General features: G+C 41.7%; 1 protein-coding gene across 2 annotated transcripts in view; it reads right to left on the bottom strand.

Annotated features, from left to right (window-relative positions):
- Nucleotides 1-1,678: 1,678 nt before the first annotated feature.
- Nucleotides 1,679-24,699, bottom strand: part of snap25a (synaptosome associated protein 25a) — a 30,530-nt gene continuing 7,509 nt past the window's right edge. The window contains exons 2-8 of one of the 2 annotated variants that reach the window (XM_047573404.1): nt 18,336-18,479; nt 16,877-16,918; nt 12,434-12,482; nt 9,281-9,398; nt 4,528-4,647; nt 3,556-3,700; nt 1,679-3,291 (exon numbers count right to left, since the gene is read on the bottom strand). In XM_047573404.1, coding sequence (XP_047429360.1) covers nt 3,223-3,291; nt 3,556-3,700; nt 4,528-4,647; nt 9,281-9,398; nt 12,434-12,482; nt 16,877-16,918; nt 18,336-18,407 — 615 coding nt within the window. In that variant the 5' untranslated portion in view covers nt 18,408-18,479 and the 3' untranslated portion in view covers nt 1,679-3,222. Of the gene's footprint in view, nt 3,292-3,555; nt 3,701-4,527; nt 4,648-8,923; nt 9,042-9,280; nt 9,399-12,433; nt 12,483-16,876; nt 16,919-18,335; nt 18,480-24,699 lie in introns of both variants that reach the window. The other variant, XM_047573403.1, reaches the window with a different exon arrangement.

Raw genomic sequence — 24,699 nt, forward strand, 5'->3', positions numbered from 1 at the left:
AAAGAAAACCCAATAGAACACTATGAGAAGTCAATTAGATTGTAATTTATTTTCTCCTAGCGCTATTTTAGGAGGAGGGCCTGGTCAAAGCAGATTTACACGTGCTACATTTAGCTAACTGTGAGAGGGCAACCACAAACACAAAAGCTGTTGAATTAGCCAGTGGCTAAGTAGCTTAGCACGCACTGAAAATAATCATTTAAGTCTTTGTGAAAGCACACTTTATATTTATTAAACTAATGAGATAGTCACTGGGTATTGCTGTCTTTGGACTATACTAGGCTAGCTAACAGTAACCACAGACTTTATTGTAAAACTGAGTTGCAAAACTATCACAATTAAATTATTATTATTATTGTAATTTATCATTTTGTGTGGCCTATTGGTTCAAGAAGCTACGTAGAAACCGTATGACCCCAGTATATGACCTAGATGCCTTGATCAAGCACCTAAACCCAGTGAACTTCTCCCTGAACACCTAGTGTGGCTGTACACTGCTAGAAATGGACTCACTACTGTTTACAATATGGATGGGTCTTTATCTGTGTACATCTTATATTCATGGCCAATAGAGGTCATTTAGTTTTATATTTGATTAAGGTTTTAAATGATGCAAAGACACTATATCAAGTCTGGCCATAAAAGACTCTGAAGAACTAGTTTATTAACCTCTGTGAATGACCAGGAGGGTCCTAGCTCACTCACTTTTCGAGGCTTCATCTTCACAGTCCTTCATATCAGACATGTTAAAATGTCCGACTTTACAGCAGAGATGAAGAAACATTTTGTCTATATAGATGATTTCCGTTAACAACTGTCCTATATCAAGGACTAAAATTATTTTATAGTCATTTTGGTCAGGTCGCTAGATGTCGGCTTAAGTGTCATCTTCCCACTTCATTGCCACTCAGCTCTCTGACCGTGGCAAGACGTCAGTCAGTACAGAATCGCTACGGTCAGAACCTCTTCAGGGATCACGTGGTTGACGTCACGGACAGTTCGTACATCTTCTTCTGCATCCAAACGTCTCACTCAGTTGGTCTTGAATGTTACGTGAAATACGATGCGTTCACGAAAACGTTTCAGCGTTGACCCAGGCAGATCTTTTCTAATCTTTCCTAGCATGTTAAGAGTAATGGAGCTGTTCTCCTGACGTCTAACCCCGGACACTGCAGGGCCGGAGGGGTTTCAGCTGTAAATATAACGAAAGATTATTTTTCTTCTGTCAGATTTATTAACTCCACACAGATACATAGCTTTGGAAATGGACTTGCCTGGTGGTAATGTCCCATAGATTTCTGTTAGCTTTCTCAGTTGATAGCACTTATTTAACCAGAAATATTTAAGATTCTATAGACGTTAGGTGTCACATTTAACTTGTTAGCTGTCACAGCGGCTTAGTGCTTGACTCCGTTTTCTTTCCATTACTACTGAAGCTGCACACAGACTATATGGATATTAAATCCGTCCATCTAATTGACTGTCAGTGCATTATACGTGATTTTTAGTAACATCCCTGGACATCTCTTTATTAGAGGAAATGGGGACGTTGGGTGGATCGTCTCCTAATCTACACGTACCAACGCTCCTAGTGAGTGGTATTCTCTGTAAATGTCACCGTGGGCTTTAGAGAGAGAGACAAAAGCCTCTGAGCAATAAAGACAGACACGGGTGCGACTAGGGTTTATTACTTTTAATCAATTCAGCTAGCTACAAAATGTCCACCACTTCACACACTGACAGGATACAGAGAGGGAGTCTTTAATATTACATGCGTTGAGGACATCAATCTCACAGTATAACCTATTGTGTCATTCAGGATTAGGTAATTAATCACCTTACTCTAACTACTCGACATTTTGGCGATTTGGTGTGCATAGCTCTAAAGTACAGAAGCAACAAAAAAACCCTTTGTATGTATTTTTTTGTGTTTCAGAGTATAGTTACCATTGTTATTCAGTATTATCATTATTTTTACCAATAACAAACCACACGGGGAGAATAAACTTACAGATACAGTCTTCTTATAAAAGTAAGGTCTCTCAGAAATATGCGTCTTTGCTTTACATTGCAAACGTTTATTTATTTATTTTTTTCAGAGCATCCAAAACCTATGTTACAGTACACAACCAGTCCTCATCTTTCATCACATAATCAACATCTTCATCACTGAACTGCATAATCATTTAGAAAACAGGTCATTTTTTTTTTTTTTTTTTTTTTTTTGCAATACAACCCCAAGTCCTCATGTTTTTTTTCTTCAACTTCTTCTCACTTTTTTTTTGATCCCTTTTGCATTATTGTACAACGAGATGGTCACAGTCGGTAAATATATCGAGACAGAAAGAGTGGCACTATTGCAAACTTGCAGGAGTATGGAACGATCAACTGTGTCCTAATACTGAGCATGCGTTTTGTCAATTTGCTACTGCCATGTTATCATTTTTTATATATATTTTTCAGACAGGTTTTATTTAGAAGACTAAAATCTACCATTTGTCATGCAGAGAACGCACAATTCACATCACTTGGAATGCAATGTCTAATACAGCTACAGAGAGTCTAGTTGCACATTGTCTAAACAGTAACTCAGTATGATTGCGATGAAGGAAAATGTACCAACGACTGCCTTTTTGATTGTAAGTGCTCTCTGCAATGTCCCTCAACCATGCTGCCTCTCCGTACGTCTTTACTCGTGTTTTTCCATCGGCCTTCTCCCTCTTTTTGTCGCGACAACACCAAAATAAGGAGCATGACAGTAGCCTAAATGGTATGACACAGTTTTACTAAGACGATACTGAGATACTAAAAAGGAAAGAATCCAAACAAACAGCTTGTATAGCATTCCTATTATATACTTGTCATCCAGAGCAGTGTACTTTTATATATATATATTATATATGATATAGAATAATATATGATATATATATATTCATAAAGAGAATAAAAACTTCACAGGTGAGCTAGAGAGCCATCAAGTCAGCACTATATACAACCTTTGGAAAGAATGGTATACGGAGTATAAGAAATCATCTTTTTACGAGGACAATCATCTTGAAAAAGCTCGACAGACGACACACAGAACAACATTTACAATGGGTAGGGGAGGTGATATGTGCATGTGTGCAAACCTAGAAGGTCAATACCATGATGAAAGCATGTCAGCGCCTGTCGATGTGTGGCGCGGGACGCCGGGACGGTCATGCTCCGGGATCAGGGCGTCTAGCCACTGCCCAGCATCTTTGTGGCGCGCTGGTTGGCCTCGTCGATCCTGGTCTTGTTGGAATCAGCCTGGAGGAGGAAGAGGAAGAGGAGGAGGATTTAGTTTGATACCGATATACCGTATACCGATACGTAAGTTAAATAAGAAGTGGAGAGGATTTATTTATTTTATTTTATTGTTTAACGCTGTCTAACCCTAGACCCAGACCTCTTAACCAGGTCTGCTTTAAAAACACATTATTATTCCTAATCCTATAAGTGAATGTGGATGTAAACATAGTGTGCAGTAAATGTACATATCTTTAACATCAGCATCGTCATGTGTGTGTTTACCTTCTCCATGATCCTGTCGATCTGGCGGTTCTGGGTGTCGATCTCGTTGCCCATGTCCAGGGCCATGTGGCGCAGGTTACCGATGATGCCGCCCACCTGCTCCAGGTTCTCGTCCATCTCATTTTCCCGGGCATCGTCTGTTACCCTAAACACCAAAGGTTACCTTTGTTAAATACTGCAACGTCTGCGGGAACACCGGGGCCACACACAGAGTGCTGCCACCGGCATCTGTGACGCTCTCATCCATATTTCACCTCTGGTCCTCTGAAGAGCAGAGTGTGACCTCGGGTCTGGTATCTGGAGCAAGCAGGATCCCATGCAGACGCAGTACTTAACATTTTATATATGTAATGATTTATAGATTAGTGTGTTAGTATGCTAACATGTGGGAACTAGCACTAAAGTACATCTATTACTAATAGGAATGCCTGGCCTGCCTCCTATTTGGTGAAATTACAATTGAAGTAAATGATGCTAGATAAAATTAAAATGAACAAAGTTGGGAAACATGATGATATTCACGCAGCTGTATGCAGCTAGTATCGCTTACGTTTCTAGAAAAAAAGGCTTAGGCCTATGAATATTTTTGCTGAGAGTTTGAGTACAGACTGACATTACTCTCAAGTTCTAGCTTAGCACACAGGCAAGTAGCTAGCCTAGCACTAGCTAGGTATTTTCTATGAAGGACAGTCCTACGATCATCTGTAAGGTTGTGAATGTACATGTTGTGTAGTTTGTTGAATCTGTTCTAAAACCAGTACTTGTTAATATCATCCAACTCTTCGTCTCATTTTCTTTAACTGTACCACACTGCTACATGTGCCCAGTCCCTTCAGCTCATCGTTTCTTACAACTCAAAATGTCTGTAACTCCACTGCATGGGCGCTTATATTCATCCACCCATATTTCCATCCATCATCTCATTGTGAGCCTTGGGCGCTTTCGTACGTAAACCTGAAGCCTCCGTCTTACCTGCGGATGAAGCCTCCGCTGATGGCCATCTGTTCGCGCTCGTCCACCACGCGGGCGGGCTGGCTGGCCACCACCCCGTCCTGGTTGTTCCCCCAGGCCTTGCTGGCTCCGCTCTTCATCCTGGCCACCGGCAGCGACGGGGAGGACGAGGGGAGACAGTTACTCAGACGGTTTGGCTGAGCAGCTCAGCATTTACCTCAACCAGGCTGGCTTCCCATTAGTCAAATCTACGAACGGAGCCTTGGATTTGAGGTACTGCGACAGCATTTGTACTGTATATATGAATATATATCAGTTTATGGTGTGATCAGCTGACACAAAGGTGTTAATTGGTTTCATGCATCCAGCACATAAATATATGGGGACTAGACTAACTCAAGCAAAGCATAGCAGGCATGGACTGATTGGTAGATTGGGTTTAGTAGGTACAAGCTCATTGTGTAGTAAAACAATAGTAATGTGTGTGATGTTATATCTGGTAGGTATATAACATGCTGTTCAGAATCAGGCAAGCCTCATATGCTAGGTCACATCTGTCGTTTAGGTATCATCTAGACATGATGACTCACTGTCAGTATACCCTTCCGTTTTCCTTCCTTTGTTTCTTTCTTAAGTAAAACTTCTTCTGTAGCCTACTGTTGCATTTGAAAACAACACCCCACTCCCACAGTTAAATGTCCCAGTGTGACAGAAAACAGAGAAGAGACAAGCTTTGGGCAGACACACAACACAGAGTGTACAGGACTGTCACATTGTTAGGAGGGACGACGATTAATGCGGAGAACAAACTGCAAAACGACAAAAGGAAACAAAAAAATAAAAAATTAACAAGAAACTGGAGGGAGTCAGTAGAGAATAACATCACGTTTAACTTGTCCTAGACCTCTTGTAAGACCCCCTCCCGCCCTTTCCCGCACCCTTTGTTCTATGTTTTTAAATGTCACCACGTTCTTTCCAGGTTCTGGGTAGTAGCACTGGGTAGCGCTGACGCAGAGGAGTGACTAGTGGATAATGATTTTGACACCAACACATCCCTCAGCTGAAGATAATATCTGCTTCTATCTAAAGAGCAGAACATGTACCGACAAATACAGCTGTGCTAACACGATTTGCAATCACAGCTCAGCCGCACCGCTTTGGAAATGTCACCTCACTATGCTTGTCAAATATAGCACCGTCACATTAAGCATCTGTTTTGGCACCAAACGGTCAGGGACGAAGGAGAAGGTGACAGTTACAATGTATTTAGTCACCTCATTAGTTACTATTTCACTGTATTTATATCTCCAGTACAGTAAGGCACTTTTGACAGCAGCACAGTTTTCCCTCCTCAAGACTCATACCCAGAAATATTTCTTCTTCGTCCATTCGGCAACACTCTGCGGTGTCTTTACTTGTGTTATAGTGTTAGTTGCTGAGTTTTGTATAACCTTGGAGTGCTGTGTGGATGTGTTCTAGCTCTATCAGGGATGACGACGGCTCGGCCTCCCACACTGCTTTTATTAATAGAAATGGACTGAGGCATGGCTTCGCTTAGCTCCCTCTCTCTGCTGACACACCAGTGTGGTAAACACACAGGGTACCCTTGTCTGAGTCCTTTCTCTTTGTATCCATTTTTTTTTTTTTTTTTGCCGTCTTCTTCGTTCTTCCTTGATATTGAAAGTTATACACCCTCTCCTCTCCTCTCCTCTCCTCTCCTCTCCTCTCCTCTCCTCTCCTCTCCTCTCCTCTCCTCTCCTCTCCTCTGGATATAATGCACATGTCTAATCAGTTTTGCCGTGATTGAACTGAGATGATCTGATTAGATCCTAAGAGTCTAGATGATCCCAAAGTGAAATTGATCTCATTCGCTCTAATTGGTTCCTTGAGTGACCTGCAAGCTATCCACCAATCAGAGGCATCCGTCGAGTCAGAGGATGTGGGCATTAAGCACCAAAAAACCTCGAGAAAGCTAATTCTGATAGACAGCCGGCATGCTGCAGGGATTAAAATACAGTGTGCAGCAGTGCTGAAGAAATCTAGCAAAAACATGTCTCCCTAGCATCCATCTATGTGCGTATTCGGTTTGAGTAAACCTCCCAGCAGGCTATCATGCCTCTGTCTGATATGGCTGACCTACATGTGAGCATGTTCCCTGCGGGAGAGGGAGCTTAGCAAACAGTAATGTTGAGCAGCCAGCGCAGGACGGAGGCTCATTGAGCACAGCGCTCTGCAGGAGAGGTGGCACTGCAGAGAAACTGCAGCAGAACCGGAGGGGAAAAAAACAAGGCAGTATCGGGCTGGACCACCACACAGAGCCGTGTAAAGGCGAGGGTACGCGCGGTGCATGCGCAGGGGCACGATGTACCCATTTTGCACATCAGACCCGACCACATCCCCGAAAATACCTCACTGCGCATGTGTCCTAACCCAGATTCCAGCTACCAGCGACACCACAGATCACTCCTGTGTTTCTCTCTAGCTCTGAATGTGTCATGCTGTCATTCTTTGTCTTCTTCTGCTCTGCTGATTGCCTTCTTTGAGTATTAGTCCGTTTTGTAATGCTGCACTTTCTCTCCCATTTCAAAACCATTCTTTCTCCTTTCCATTCTGTTTCCTTCAGACTTATTTTGTCTTATCTGTAAAATCACAAAATTATGGCTTGAGCCATTGTGCCAACTTTTGTTTTTTATAAAACAATACATAAAAATAAGAGTGTTTTGCCTTTGGGAAATCTTACGGTATTAAGTTACTTACTTTAGAAAAAATACCAGTTTATACATCATGAGACAATGCCTGCTTAAAACCAGAAGTACTGCTCATACTCAACGAAACATGAAAAGATTAGTTTGTCATCGTCATCATCACCATCAACATCATCTTCATTGTTAACAACAGCATCATGATCTTAGCATCATCATGTGTAGCATTGCTGTTATGAGTTGCATCGTCATGCATGCATGAGCATTCAGAGGGTCATGCTCGCCAGTCATTCCATGTCATTGGCGCTTGGTGGTTAAAAAAATGGTGGTGGGGGAGGGGGTGTTCAGGGGGAGGGAAACAGAAAGGTCTCGTTGCCTGATCGACTGGATGTTAGAGCGGTGTGGTGGTGGTATAGAGATCATGCAGATGAGGAGAAGTGTCAAACAGTCCTGGACCAGGCTGGCCAAAGGCATCTTGGGACCAAGATCACTACATTTTCCAGCTGGAGTCAAATGTTGAGATGATCTCAGTGCCAAGAAGCTTTGGGAGCCCCAGCCCTGCTCTTCTGGTTAAATCTGATATGGTTTTACAGTTTGGCAAGCCAGTGATCACAGTTGTTGTCATTGTAGAAGTCCTGTCTGCTCACCAACCAGCATAAATACCAGACAAAGTCCTCTTGAGAGGAATCGATATAAATGCTAGTAGTGGGACTTCTACAATGGCTACACCTGCATGTAGATGGCTCCCATTATAAAGGTGTTTGGAGAAGTGGAAGCTTAGAGAATATGGCACTTGGAGAAGGGCACTTGATAAAAGGATGTTAAGAGAGGCACTTGTTGATGAACCATGGCCTTGGCTGAGTGGAGGAGAGCTTATAGTATGTGGAGGACTGGACTTTATGGCATTAGGGTCTCACCAGTCTATTTGCACATGTATAGTGTGCAAGAATGCATAAATCTTTGAAATGGATTTAGATGAATTTATTGCACAGTTTGTACTTTGGAAATACTTGTGCAAGTTCTCCATACAAATTCTGACATGGTGTCGGTGTGGAGGCCAATCCAGTGGAGAAGACACCACGAGAACCCAAGGCTGCTGTGCGTGCCCGCATGTATTAGGTGAATGTGCATTAGAGTCGAACTGAAAACGTTTGGCCACCATGCTGGCACCTTGGTGGTGCGATGTCTTTGTGGCGAGCTACTAAAATAGTTCCCAGCAATCATGTTACAATTAAACAGCAGTTGTTACGTCCCATGTGTGATCTGGAGAACACACTTAGCAACACATTTGGGGCTCACAAATGTTGAATGATGTAAAGGGACAGCTTGTTTCCAACCCTCTGTAGTACTTAATTCATGCTATATGGGCATGTTAAAAAGGCCAACCCACAGACTATATATAAAGTCAGTGGTCAAAGCTTTTGGTCAGTATTTTTTCCTCGCCCAAAACCATAATTCAGATTTCAGTTCGACTTTAAGTGCACTCTATCTGTGTGTAGGGGGAGATTTAGAATGACTTCAAAAAATGTCCTCATGTGTCCACCTCGTATGGATTAGAGAGGGCCATAGTCATTTGTCATATTTGGAGCTGGAGCAGAGCGGACTATTGGCTGATGGCCATCGTGATGTCACTTCTACCTCGGTTATTTTAGATTTCCTAGATATTAACTCTTATCTTTGAATGGCAGGCAGGCAGGCAGGCAAGCAGCACCTACTTGTTACATGGACAGGAGCAAAGACCACAGAATTTCCCTAGATCGTTCAAATTCTTTTCTGCATCCTTCATGTCCTTATTGATTTGGTCCATTCCCTCCTCGATGCGCTCCAGTTGCTCTGATTAAACACAAGTCATTTATCCCCCACAGAACGAAGCACGAGAAAAGAGAGAGAGAGGGAGAGAGAGGGAAGAAGAGGAGAGGCAGAGAGAGATAAAGAGAGGACAAAGGAGAGAAGACAACAACTTCAGACACTCACTATGACGAAAGAAAGTAAAACAAAAAAGAAAAAAAAAAGGAAAAACTGGACGCCACCACATATGTAAAGAACCTTTGGGGCACATTGTCAGTACCTACTTGTTACATGGACATATGAAAAGCCCACAGCATTTCCCTAAATCTTTTAAATTTTTCTCGGCTTCCTTCATGTCTTGGTTGATATGGTTCATGCCATCTTCAACACGATCGAGTTGCTCTGGTCAGGACAAAGGGATGACAGTAGTGGAATGAATTTCATAGACTGATTGACAGAAATATGAGTTATGATGAGCAGCAGCTGAGTCGTGTGCGTGTGTGTGTGTAGTCTGGTGTGTGAGGTTAAGGCTGAGCAAGGTTTCTGTTGAGTGCATGGGTTTGGTGGGAGAAAACACAATTATGTTCACTGAAGGAATTTTGGGGCCAGAAAATGATATAAAAATCCCCCCAAAATCAAAAAATGACAGTGAATAATATTTCTCAGTCTAATAGGTGAATTCATTTGAAGCTGAAATCACAGTTAAAGGAACAGTTAAACATTTTCAGAAAGGAAGCGTATCCACTTATTTAATGATCAGATCTATACCACTCTCAAATATGATGCTACAGTCAGCAGAAAGTTAGCTTAGCTTAGCATAATGGGCTGGCTCTGGGAACAGAACCTGCCTTCTGCCAGAAGGTAAGCTTAGCTTTAGGCTTTGACAGGATGCAGGAAGCTGTTCATAATTTGAATTTTACACTGACTAAACACATGAGCAAATGTCCTTAGCTTTGGACAGAGTCAAGCTAACTACTTCCTGTATTTCCAGTGTTAGCAAAGCTAAGCTAACCATCTCATGGCATACTGAGTACAGCCATGAGGGTGGTGTCAATCATCTCTTTTAACTTTGTGCAAAAAAGCAAATAACAAGGTCCCACTAAATGTTGAACTATTCCTCCATTTGTTCCTTGTGATTTTTTTTGTGTGTAAAAGTTAAAGAATGAGAGATCCCTCTTTCCTAATTCAAAAGCTCTGCAATAGCTTTAAGAGCAAATACTTTCACCAGAACAAAGCAAAGAAATCTCACTTGAAAGCCTTTTAATGTGGCACCAGCATCATGCAACACTGACAAGGCTATTTTCTCTGCTTGTGAAGAATTTAACAATCAAATTTATCCAGGTTATGGTTTATCTATGACAACTAGACGTTTTTTCAGACGTCAAATTAAAATGAATGTGTTCTTGTTTCTGTAATGTAATGGATGAGACTATGTTTCTTTTTGGTCCGACCATGATTTAACAGCTACTGCGTGGTAGTAAGGGTATCAGTTACTGTAATAATTCAGCTAATTTATGATACATGGGTATGAGTAGCTATATAACATTTATGGGTTGTGGATTAAGGCGTGAACATGAAAAACCTATTTTTTTTAAGTTACAGTATGTTTGCTGCTACCACAGAGAACAATAATAAACCTGTCCTCTTTCCCGAAAAAACGCCCATGGATTTGTTCCGTGTAACTGAAAGGATTTTAAGTATGACTGAATTCTGGTTTGTGAGTGCCAGGGCCTTTGTCATGCTGATGCGGTGGATGGTGGGCTGGTGGGCTGGTGACTCTCCCACGGCACAAAGAATTTCCACCGTGGTTGTGATTAAAGGAAATACAGCGCAGGCAGATTGTGAGAGTGTGAGGCACAGTTAAATATGGAGCGCATTCAGAAACTAGTTCACTGACTTCTCCAGATTTGTAAAATCCCTGGTTGTCATGCATTTATGTTAATGTATTCAGCCAATAAAGGATATTATGGTGGGTTTGTGTAGTAGCTGCACTGAGCATGATGCAGTCATTACACCCATTAGAGCGACTGTTACGAAAAAAGGGTCCATTGTTATAAGTTGATTTTTAGATTTGATTTCACCAGAATCAAACGGCTACATATAGAAATACAGGCTTTCTGCTTACACAGAAGTCAATATTGTGGGGTCAGGGGTCAGCTCAGGCTTACAACGTCTGTGTGTCCAGTCAGCCATTGCAATTGGATTTTTACGTAGAGATCCTCTAAGTGCACAATAGCACTAGGGACACTGTGAGGGATGAGGGAATAAATGGATGCTGGTAGGAGAGATAGAACTTTTATCCCCATGAGTGAACAACCATGTTGGTGCAATTAAGGTTCCCCTCTCACAGGATGTAAGATGTCTCCTCTTGAGCAATATGAAGCACAAGTAGAGTACAAAAGATCTTACTGTGGCATTATGTTAAATGTTGCGTTCTTATTTCATGTAGGTGTGAACTGGTTTGCTCATCAGCTACATCTAGTCAGGGATTGTACAAGTCATTATGTGGACTGATAGACAAGTGGTGGAATATTTTGTCATTACCAGCTAAATCGATCGTTTTTCTCATCCACCTCGTGCTTTTTTGCTCCTCCAGACTGGTAGCAGGGTGGAAAGGCCTGTTCAGCTGTTCTCAGAACTGTTTGAACATTGAGGCCTCCAGTGGGAAAAAGCTGAAGACAGCATCATAATAGCCATATTGACCACTGACAGGAGCCATATAAAAAGGGTGTATTTACAGAGGTGATATTTTTGAGCAAAGTTTTTCTTCAGTAATTCTGGAGAAGATTGTAACACAAACAGATCTGACAACAGCCAATAAATTAGACTTCCACCAGCTGTCACAGGTATAAGCACATTAACCCAGCTGATTTCTGGAAGAGCTGTAGGATTTTGGCACTTTGGTGGCTGGTATTAGATGTTCTTGATGGGATCGGTTAATATTTTGGCACTTTTGAGATCTCCTTTTGCGGTCTTCCTCAGCTAAGAAAAATAAAACCAAGCCGCTAGCAAAGTAAAAGCAGTTAGGCAAACCAAAAAAAAGAAAAGAACGTTAGCCAAAGGAAACAAAAGTTAAAGGAAGCTGAAAGGAAATTTCCCCAAAGTTAAATTTGCACCCATCGCATGCATTAGATCAAAGCATACATCAGGAATTTATAGCTTAAAGAAATCTATGTAAAAAAACAAAAAAAAAACAAAAACAACAACAATTAGTTTGGCAATGCATTTAAATGATAACAAGCAACTGCATATGAAACAATTCAACCATTCACAGGTGTTTTGATAATTTGATCGTTTATCACAGACTAAAAATAATATTCTCACCTGTGATGCTACTAGAATCTTAATATAATCATAATTCATGGCTATTTCTAAATATTAATTCACCAACAGTTATATGTTGACTAAACTCGCCATCTCCCCTCTGGTCGACTTACCTCCCTGCTCGTCCAGCATAACCAGAGTCCTGATACCGGCATCTTTGCTCTAGTCCCCGAAGACAGTCAGGTAGAAAGGAAAGGTGGGGGGAGAATAAAATGAAACAGAGGTCAGTAATGATGCTGAAAGAGCTTAGGGAATTCTGAAAAGCCGCCATAAGCAATTTTCACATCACATTTTCAGGCTCCAACAGAAGCTACGTTTTGTGCAAAACTGGGAATGTATCATTTATTTCCATCTTCTGCATTTTGCACTCTTATTAAATGATTAAATTCCTCTAATGCGATTAAACATAGGACAGGAGACAGTTTAACTGAGAGCTAACAGGGATACTAGCCTTAAATCTATAACTGATTCAAGGTACAGCATATTTACAGCAGCACAGTTATAATGTATGCAACACATTAAAGAAAACACAATTTCAGAGACACTTATTTTCTCTTATAGTACAGTTTGATTGGTGTATTGAGACCAGTGTCATATCTGTATGTATCACGATAAATGTGATACATAAAAATGGAGCGGGAAGCTAGCTAGTCACCAGCTATGCTCTATTCTAGCCAATAAATAGTTTGAGCACATCTGTTAAACCACAAAACAAATGAGGTATAATTGATTTAATCTGGTTTAAATGAAAGGTCTTTGCCTTACATTTTAACATTAGAGAGCTGGCCCTTCCTTGTGCTAATCCATCTAAGCTAAGACGAACTAAGCTAAACTGTCCGGGCTCAAGCTTCAGTTAGCATACAGATGTGAGCGTCCTCACTATTTTAAGCATCATCTCAGCATGACAGCAAATTCATTTCAAATAAATATGTGCTTAAAATCAAAGTAGAAGAAGTGGATTGCATTTGTACCTGGTATTTTAAAGCCTTATTAGCTTTATTAAGACTTATTACCCACTTACAATAAAGGCAACAACATAAAGGTTTAACATCAGCATACCCCGGGAATCATTTGTTGGTGTCCTGTAGTGGAACAAATTAGAACACTTTGCTTCCCAATCTTCAGCATGTTGAAATATTAGTATTGATTAGAAGGTGAAAGGTCACCTGGTCATTACACTTTACGCCAGAAACATGGAAATAGGCCCCAGGAGATTAACAATGCTGATGCTGACAGCAAATGAGAGTTCTTATTAAAATGAGAACACTGCTACTGGATGTCTTAAAAAAGACACGGTTAACTACAGAGAATCCTGACACCATGTACAATCTAAGACTCTGCTACTATTACTACTAGTACTATTTTTTAATGTCATTTTGTGCTGGTTTTCTTTAAGCCTTCCGGTTTAGATTTAAATTCCTCCCTGACTGTATTCAACCGTAAAGCTATTAGTGACTGTCAGGCTGGGTTGGAGACACATTTTGATGCGGACAGAAAGAGACAGACAAGGGACAGGGTAGCGATACTTGCTTAGATGCAACTCTTCCTCCTAGAAATGCAATACCGCCGCACTAAGACGTGGCACCTGGCTCAGCCTGATAGGCATAAATAAGATTACGGTGTATCAGTGTATACACTCACAAACTCCTGCATGCTGCGATGGGCGCATACACACCATTACACACTCGCCACCCCCCCCTTGCCTCCTCAGCAGTTTGGGAGGAAAGCCACATTGACGTTTCAGAGAAGAGTGGGGGGCAATAAGGATACTGGTGTATAAATTATTCTGTGTAATTCAGTAATCCTCTGGCCAAGAGAAATCCCAAAGTAGAAATGTGTCCCAGGGGAAACCCAGGAATAATCAACATGATCCCGTACAGGACTGACGGTGGCTCAGTGCAGCTTCCTTAATTTAAACTGGTGGTGTGGGTAGGCTGACAGCTTTTAGAGTAGCTCAAATGATGGATTTTGGCTTTTGATTAGCAACCGTTGTTATGAGTTTAAGGTTTATGTTTGTTGTTATTAGATGGGAAAACCTAGTAAATTAGTATTTTTTTATGATGAATATTGTAACTAGTGTATATTTCTACTGATTTTGTAGAATTTGTGTCTTATGGTTAAAACATTCTTTTAATAGACTTCAAGTCTTCAGGACTCGTTGGCCCAATAACTGTGGATCCACCAAGCTAAAGGAGTTAATTCCTGTCATGCAGATCAACACACTTTGACAGATGAACAGCTTAAAGTCTCCATGTAGGACCCACTCTACAGCTTGTAAGTGATTACAGACGGAACTTCCTAGCTTTAGAAAAGAAAGACTGTCTCAAGCCCTCGTTGGTTTGATAGACCTCAAGTGAAGTCAATAAGAAACAACAGATAAAATGAACAGTTGAAAGTATATTATTTTAATATTAATATATAAATTGGTTTATACGTTGCTCAATTCCTCCATTGTCTCATATATATAACAATATATCCAGCAGTGGCTGCCTGTTTCTGCCTCCATTCTATTAGGTTTTTAATGAGATTATTTACTCTGTGTCAGCCTCGCTTTCTTCTTCTCTTCCTCCCGCTCTGCCTGCCTCTCCTTAAGTCCCTCCCCGCCTGCAGTGTAGTTGCTGGGTGGAGCTGCACGCTGAGATATGTGGACTGATGATCGATATGACCTTGAGCACTCCCCACCCTCAGCTGCCCACATTCCTTCCTCTCACATCACTTCACCCTCCGTTGTGTTGCCTTCCTCCCTCTATTTGTGTCTGTTTGTTGCCGGGCTCCCTCTCAGGTTATTACAGGATTATTTATAGGCATGAATGTTTCATGAGCATAAAACACAACAGAAAAATCCACCGCGTACGCGCACGCGCGCAAGTTTTCGCTCGCTGCTCGTTTCCCGTAATGTGCTATTCACACCATCACTCAGCTGACTCATGGTTCTGCCTGCAGAGCTCTAATGGACACAAGCACTCAGACGAGAAGAATGCTGCATATCTTAAAGCTAAAACCTTGAATCTAAATTCAGTAGATTCAAACATCACTAACATGATGAACACCTTATCCCGTCTGCCTGCTGACAAGTCATCTCTAAAACTTATTGCAGCTGAGGAATGATGTTAAAGTAGTTGTTTGAGAGTGTGGGGAATATGCTTGAGCTCCCTTTATACTGAAAATGATATAAAAAGATCAGCCACTCACATGTCTGTCTGTTGAAACCAAGCTAGAAACTCCAGGGATAAGTAGACTAGTAGCAGGAGAACTTAGCAAGCTAGACATTGTGTGCTCATGTCAAAAAAGCAACTGAATATAGCTTTATGCAAAGCTAATGCACAAACCATAGACTGGGATACATCGACATCTAACTTTATCCAAGAACGATTTCAGTTCCCAAAATGTAAGCTAGATTTATGCGTCTTTGCAGGATCTACGTTGCAGCCCATACATGCGTCCTACATTGCTGTAAGCGTTTCTCCATGTATCTGCTCTGTCGGTGTCGCGCTAATTAATTATCGTCTACGGCTAGTCAACTATGTGGAGATTCTCCGTGTGCTACATAAAAAAGGCGACGGAGCTGCTGAAATTGAAGCTAAAATATTTCAAACAGCAGTTACTTTTATTGAAATTAGTGTAGAACAGAAAAAAAAGAAGACATCTGAGTAGGTGTTGGAGAGGAGGCAGAAAGAAGGAGATTTTTCTGTGCTTTCTGTCCGACCACTGAGAGACGAGGAAAAGCTTCTCGGACCACAGTTGTTGAGGTCAGCATCGCCACAATATGTAGTCACATTTCTCCGGACACGCATGTTAGGTTACAGAGTTCATCTCTAATTAGTTTTTTATTCACATCAGAGAGAGATTTTCTCCTTATTTCTGATCATTTTTAACATTATTAACTGCCAGCATATGTCCACACAAGTAGAAGCTTCTTACTGTCCTACCAGAAAACACACGGCTCAGCTCCTGTTGTCTTCCTCGTGTGTGCTTGACGCGTATTGTTAAGAGTGTCACGTTCGTAAACTGCTGCACGATGTTCTTTGTTGAAAAATGAGTAAAATGAGGGCATTGTGTAGAAACTCTCTTGATAACTACATCTCCCCGAAGTCCGCAATTACACCAATACTCAAAAAATGTGTCGTCATTTGTACGGTGTAAAGGATCTCATCCACAGAGGCGTATTCATTTCTCTGTTGTTGTTTTTTTGTTTGTTTTTGTGGCTGCTGTTTGTTTGAGTAACACTCCTGTTCCCAAATTGCTCCAAATTTTAATAACAGTAACACAATTACAAGACAGGAACAAGACAGGAGGAAGATTAAATACCCTCGTAGTTGTAATATTCTAACAACTAAAACTGTGAGAATTTGATACAGTGCATGAGTTCCAGTGATTACACCAGTTCATCTGTACTTCCTAATCGAATGTATCACAGCTCGTACTACGCTACAAGCAGAACTCAGCTGAAAGTGTGTATGAGATTGAGTTTTCAAGTCTCAGATTTAATTACTGTCATCAACTGTATATTAAACGTGTACACCAATGAGAAGCCATGTGTTGAGTGTTTCTCTCACCTCTTCCACCAGCTGCAGCATACGACGAGTGCTTTCCAGTGACTGTGGAGAAATAAAAGAAACGGTTAGTTCCCATTTGAGATTACCAGGCAGCTTTAAACACCCACCGAGCAAGGGGACGCGGTGTTTAAAATAAAAATAAAACAAATGTGTCCACGTATGTTCATTCGGTCGTAAGCGATCAGAACAAAGTGGAGTCAATTTGAACGATCAGCAGGACACAACAAAGGATCGATATCTGACATTTATCAAACTCCACTCACTCACAGGGACCGGCTGTCTGCACTCTCACTATCGAACACATCCAGCCTTATGATGGGAATCTGCAAGAAGCAACTTGTTTCTGAGAAGCTGGTCCAGTCAATCATGAGAGTGCTTACGTGCTGTTCATGATTTACTCAAGAACGCAGCCGCCTTGCCAATAAAAGTAACTACACCTTTGTGATAAAGGCAGACTTTGATCTGAATCTGCCTGACTGTAGGACGTCTATTATTGTTCTCTGCGGTGATAAATACGTAACTGCACTTTTCACTTCTCTCTCTAAGAAACGTGAAGCCGCAGACCACAGCGTGCCACCCTGTGATATCTCGTCCTTACAATGACACAGCTTCTCCTCGCCGTGCTCGCTGTGAGCTCAGCCTCCGGGGTGGTGGATTAAGAGGGGTGGATGGGCGCGCAATCAACTCCAACACCGAGCAGCCATTTCTGATGCAGCCGCTCGTCTTTTTCTTCCTCTTCTTCCCAAGTCTGTCTCCCTTTGCATTTTTTTTTTTTGTCTTTCCCTGTTTTTTTTTGTCTTTCCATTCTCATTTTCATTTTCAAGTCCCTCAAACCGGAATTGACACTGAGATTTCACCCCTCGATCGCATGTTCTTTGGCACAAAATGGCTACTATGTGAGCGGCCTCTGTCTCTCTGAGGATCTGAAAGCTCATATAAGTCGGCACAACAGAGGGGAAAACTGTTATTCCGACACCGCCATTTTGTGCATGCCCCGTGTTCACGCATGTGTGTGTGTGTGTATTTAATATTCTGCTCAGCTGTGCCACTGTGAGTCATATGTGAAGCTGGAGGGGTGTGGGCTGATCTGCTCTGGGCCATGACGGAGACTTCTCTTTCTCTTTCTGCGCGTCTTTCTAACATAGATGAATTCCTGCACATGAACAGGAACACGGATGAAATCTGTTTTGTACAGAACGTGCCCACTTGAGTCACGGGCACTGGCACGGACACTTGCAAACAGTCACAGCCCGGGAAAGAAGGTAACATGGTCCCGTGATAATTTCTGTTGTCATGCATGCACATTATGAGATTGCAGAGCACTTCTTTCAGATTTTGTGCCGTCAAAACTCATGATTGTCATTTGCATGCATATCCGCGTGCTCAGCTCACGTCTCTGTGAGTAAGTGAGCATACATGTCATCATCAAGTCCAACTGCGGCGAGTGTGTTGTTCTCACCTCATCGGCCAGCTGGTCTGCGCGTTGCTGCATGTCTGACAGCTCATTGCGCATGTCCGAGTCATCTGCCATGGCTGCTGGATGTGGGGGGTGGAGAAGGTCTCCAACAGGGAAGAGAAGATCCTAGTGGGAATCCGGGGAGGGCTGCAAGAGAGACAAAAGGTAAAGCTTTTAGGATGGATAACTGGACCCTGCAGCTTAGTCAGCTTAGACCGCTGAGGTGAGGCATAAACAGTCTCAGTACGATGGATAAGGTGTGTGACTGCTGAGCATCCAAGATTCAGACCCACATCATCACACTTGCATGTACCTCTCGGATCGCTTTGGATTTTAGGAATAACACGAATGTTGATCTTTTTTGAACATTGCTATAGAACTTGCATTTCCAACCTTACATCTCTGAGAAGTGGGGTTTTCTGCAATGAAAACTAAACTGACTCCACATGGGGGACATGCTTCACGCGTTGCTGTGTCTCATCGCGCCACGTTTTCACTGCCTTGTTGCTACACTGTATATGCTTGCGTGTCTGTGTGTGTGTGCCCATGTGTAATCACGTGTTTATCTTTAACTCATATACATCCATCACTGGGCATGTGCCCAGACAAGATGTCCTTGAACAAGGTGATTAATATCTCCCTCCACACTGGCTGCATGCTACAAAACAGCAGCTGCCAGAAGGGGAAGATACAAAATGGGAAATGTATTCCTGAGTGGCAAGAAGAAAAATGAGAATCAAAAAAAAAGGACTGAACCCATATATTAAAAGTCTTTCAGAGGAACCTAGTTGGGAGCTGCTGCCTCACGAGTCTCTGTTTACTGTTGCAGGTGGTGTAATGGGGGATTAAGAATCGGCAGTCACGTTGTTTGTTTGTTGGGGAGTGACTTGATGTTTGCTGAGGAATTCGGCCTCAGACGGGGTTGACTGGGACTTTGGAGGATTAGCCCCACAGAGGCATAAACAGCCTGTTAGCCTTGTAGCTGTGATCGTTTCCTCTCCTCTGTAGGTCATGAAAGGCTGCTATCACTGGCCAAACAGCTGGACATCCACAGATGTAGAGTTACTGGGAGCCGGCGCTGAAGTTGATCATGAAACAACTTGTCATGTGTCAGATGAGTTAGCGATAATCAGGGGATATGTCTAGAGGACATTACAGACTAGCATCATCAAGTTCATCCTGACAAATTATTTAACCCCTTTTAAGATTTAAATATAAGTCCTTTCCACAGTTTTCTGGCTAATCCTGCTACATTAATGTTTTTATTCCCAGGGGCTAAATAATGACGCATGATTCTTAATGCACATCCTCAGGGAGAGGAAAAGATGGTGGACACGTATGTAAAGATTAACTGTACTCAGACCGAATAAAACGAATGAAATATGACATTAGCGCTAATCCCACTGAAAATCAACACCAAGCAGCAGCAGCAGTTCTGTTGAGATTGTTGGGTGAATCATCTGATGCTTCCTGGTTCACATCCCTGCCTGCAAAACCTATTGGGCATTGTTCCGCTCATTGTATTGTCTTAGTGATGACTGGTTCAGTCTCAGCACTCTCATCTGCTTTGTTTCCTATAGCAGGCAGCTGGTTTCCACAATAAAATCAAATAGCCACTGGATGCTATCTGTCCAAACGCAGACGTAAAAGAAGAATGAATATTACTCTTGCCTTCATCAGATGTGGCATCCACTGTGAGATAAGTGATACATTACTTCTTAAAGGCAGTCCACAGTACTTGTTTCTCCCAATAAACAGCAAACTAAGACCAACAATGCCATAAAAACTGTGAAAATGATCATAACTGTCCACCAACTTAAACTAGTTGTCTCTGACAGATGGATTCGTCCACCTGGACATGTCTCATCCTGGTGACAGAGCAGAGCGGTCTGCTTGCAGGTCCTGCTGCACTCTCTGTGTTTGCTTCACCCACTCATGTGTCCAGAGATGATCACAAAAACATGCGCAAGTCACACACTTGTAGTACATATGCAGGACATGAAGCTTTTTTTTTTTTTTTTACAGCCTGGACAATATCACACAGCATGTCATGGTCTGAATCATCAAAGCCTCTCTGGGTGGTACATAGATCCATGTTCATTCATCTTTATGGACGGACTTCATCATGAATACATCCTCAGGTTTACGGCTGCATCGCCGTCATGAATTCCTGTCAGTGTATTTAAATTAAAGAGGAACTTATTATATTTATACACATTTTTCCCCCTCTCTCCTCTGCTCTCGCTCCTCTGCATTGCATGGCACCAGTGACAGCCATGTTGGGTTATATAAACCCAGCGGTCAGTGCAGTGCGGCGCTTAGTGTCTGAGTCGGATTCGAAAGCACTTTTCAGAACGACTCGCCGAAGGAAGAACGAGCATCATCGCCCGCCTGTCTAGTTACGTAACCAAATTCAGGCAATTAAGTTTTAACAGGCCACGCTGACCTTTTACTCCGCGTCTCAATTGCAAGCTTCACATTTTGTATCTTAGCTGGCCTCAGCGCTGCCTGCTTCAACTCCGGAACCAGGCTACTCGCTAGCTTCGACGTGAATAAATGGAAAATAATGGGACTGATTATTTAGATACAATGCATTAATCCATCCATTAGTCCAGCTATGTTTCACTTTAAAGTGGAGAGTAGTGCAGTGTGTGTAGCGCTCACCATACACAGAATGATTCTTTGTGTGTTTTGTTAAAATATGTGAACAGGATGAATCTGTACACAGTCCAAGAAAATCTCTAGGCAAACTGAATATTCCCTATAAGTTTTGGCTAAGATGCGAAGCTGTTCATCACTGACCCCTTCACTGTCGCCACATAAGGTCCACTGAAGGGGAGCAACAATGTCACATTTTGGGCCTGTAGTCACCTCTGTAGCTAAAAGCTTCTGGTGTATTGATTGTGTAGGTGGAGACAGTGTGACAGTTAAAAGGCGTTAGAGGAAAACCATTACACAGATCAAACTGGTGACCTGTGAGTTACAGGGTCTTCAACCAGAAGGCTGCTCCGTCATCCATGAAATGCTTCCTCTCAGAGGACACACATTTGCCTGGATATTCCCATCTGATTAAATGCTGGCCGGCCCATCTGAGAGATAATTCATTTTTAATTGCTCACAGAAGGTCTGTGAGGGTAGTAAACTTCTCCTCGGACAAACTGGGTATCCTTGATCGGTTTTAAGGAGCGATGCTGGTCTGCTCAGACTACATTCATCACCACAACACATTTCATAATTACTGTTCTCATAAAATAATATTGTTTTTTTTTTTCAGTTTCAATTGCCAGCTGCTTAACTTAAAGTTAAACCTTGAAATAACTCTTGTTTTATCACACCACAGTAATTCTTGACTTTTTCAAATGAATGTGACGCATTTGCTTCCCATCTGTCAGTATAAGGAATGCTATAGAGACCGACTAAATCCTTTATGTAATTAACACCAAGTACTTCCATCAATTTTCACCAAACATCTGCCACACAGGTGGCTCAAAAGGCTCTAGTTCCATTTAGTGACACACAGGGCTGCGAGGGACCATGCAGGTAATCAACATCCAACACATTTATCTCCTCTGTTAATCCACAAACAAATAAATCTGCCTTTGTGCGTCTGCTTCTCTGAGTTTGCGCACGTCCTCTGCCCCGGACTTTCTGTCATCTTGTCATCATGTTTTCCCTGACGCCGACATCTGTGCCTGGAAATGGTTAGCAGTGTGACCTGTTGCCCTCAAGTCAACAGGAAGGCATTAAAGAAAAGGAAATGGAAAGTTCAGAGTGGGACAAAAAGTATGCTCTCAGTAATTAAAATCACACACGTAGGCTGTCGTGCTGTGCACTAAACACACACTGACCCGTCCATGAAAGCGCTGTCCTGTATTTGCTGGTAAACAGGATCACACACACTATATTACATCCATCTCACCCCAAGGACTGGGGCAGAGTGAGGCTTGATGATTAGCAGCGTGATTTAATTTATGGCTCTAGACAAAGTGCTGTAAAACGTGATATATGACCTGTGTGGCAGTCTTTACAGGTTTCACGACAATTACTGGAGTGAGGCCAGGCACTGCACACTTGTCAGTGATCTACAGAGTAAAGGGGTCGGGCAATAAAAAAAGGTCTAATACCTGCATTTACGTACAGCAGCACAAAATAACTTCCATCAGTGTTTAGTACAACGTCCATATTTCCAGCTCTCTGTGTGTCCATCAATCACAGACTTTACTACCTCCAGAGAGAAACTCCCGTGTAATCACCATGGGAGCAATAAGAAAAGATATGAAGATGTACCTAGTTCCATTCCCGACATATTCCCCTCTGCAGAAGAACATATTTCAAACCGTTCTACCAGGACAAGATTATTAAAACCCAACAGCTGCTCTGCATCAATGCTCGTCTCACCTCTAAAACCCTCTTACTTATTTACTTCCTAAAACAAAGGCGACACAGACTAAACCACCAAATTCAGTCACCATGGGAGACGGTTCTATCAGTAAACCTGTAACATTATCTGAAAATGATCACCCTCCTTTCCTTTCTCCTTTTTACATTTCAACTTAAATGAAAAGGACAATTAAAAGTGGATTATTGTGTTATATCATACATGTAGACCTTTTTAAAGGCCTAGATTTGCCTCAGTAGCTTCCACTAAAGGGTTTTTACTCCTAGTTTAGCTCTTTCCCACGGCAAGAGAAACAATATATCTTTGTTTTTCTGCACATGGAGCGATAGATACGTGTCTCTCTCTCCTTTTACTCTAAGTGCTTGAATGTGTGTGTTCGTGTTGGCTGCCATTTTGTTTGCTTTCCCCTATCAGTTTCCAATGCCCCGTCTCTGTCTCTGCATCAAACATTTGTCTTTATCTTTCCAAATGGCACATCTTTCAAGGATATGATGAATTGAAAAAGTATAATTGACAGGGCATTTACTAATTGTGAGACATCACTGCAGCGTGATTGATAGCATTCGGCATGGTGTCTAATTTTTCGCTCTACGGCGCAGGCTGAACCAAAGATGGTATGGTCAGATTCAGAACCAGATTAACGCCGTGTTTATGATACAAGAAGTGGATTTAAAGGTCATATCCAGGCATGGTAGTTTCCAACAATCAATTTACGCTTAGCGAGCTAACAGCTTACTCTGAATTGCCCTTGTGCAAAATAAATCTCGTTGAGCAAAACACCTTAATTGTGAAGATTACTTCAGTTCTTCTCTTAGTGCGGCTGTTGTGGCTCCTCACAGGAGGCTGCAGTAACCAAAGCACTGAAGTGCTATAGATCAAGTGGGTGGTTCTCCAGAAAAAAATAGCTGATTTGCATTCGGCTGCAGTTGAAATGGTACATGTAAAGGAATATCTAATGCAGTGAGAATTCCAGCAGCCATTTTGGGGCTCAGAAGAACAATATTTCTGAACTGATGCCTCCTCGGTCAACTCTCTGTTGGAAGCCTTTCTGTTTGCAGGTTTCAGCACATTACTACTCTGGCAATGAGAAGGCACTACCCATACAGGAACCACAACAAGCCTGAATAATAACAAAGGTGATGCAACATTACTCAACAGGACTTAATGTGACTACAGCTGGAGCTCTGTCTGCGCACAGGAGCTAACATTAAGTGCTGAAGCAACATCCCAGTGGCCCGCTCCAAAGAAAGAACGCCATGCATTATTGACCTGAGAAGTCCAAGATCCCATGACTTATTTATCTGGTCCCACTGTAAGCCCTCACATCTCACAAACACACCGCTAGAGAGTGAAAGCTGGAGGGTTATTACAGCAGAGGATAACAGTTTTCACCCATGTGTGTTGTGACTTCACAGGAAAAATTACAGTTTAAGATAAACTAAGCTAAGTTAAACTAAGCTAAACTAAGCTAAGCTGACTGGCTACTGACAGTAGCTTCATGGTTCATGTTGTTCTTAACAAGTTTCCAATCTTAAGTCAGACATAAAAAGTTGCAGCCTGCTGGTTTGTCAACGTTTTATGAACCACCAAATTATGAATTATTTAAATAAGAATGACTGACAGATTAATTAAAAAATACAAATATTTTGAACAGCGCAATATCCTGGACAAAGCTACATTGGACTTGTTTAACACCCGTTAAACAGTTTATATATATATATAATATATATTATATATATATATATATATATATATATATATATATATATATATATATATATATATATATTTTTTTTTAATTTCCCTAAATTTTTAATGTTATTTTTAATGTTTTGCAGGACAGACTCAGATAAGTTAATGGCTAAGCAGGAACAAATATGCTAATGTACATATCAAAAACTAAACAGCACATTAACCTAAAATACAGTAAATGTGTTGTTATTGTTCTTGAGAAACAAATAAGTACAA

This window comes from Mugil cephalus, chromosome 21 (genome assembly GCF_022458985.1).
Source record: "Mugil cephalus isolate CIBA_MC_2020 chromosome 21, CIBA_Mcephalus_1.1, whole genome shotgun sequence".
Taxonomy (NCBI): Eukaryota; Metazoa; Chordata; class Actinopteri; order Mugiliformes; family Mugilidae; genus Mugil; species Mugil cephalus.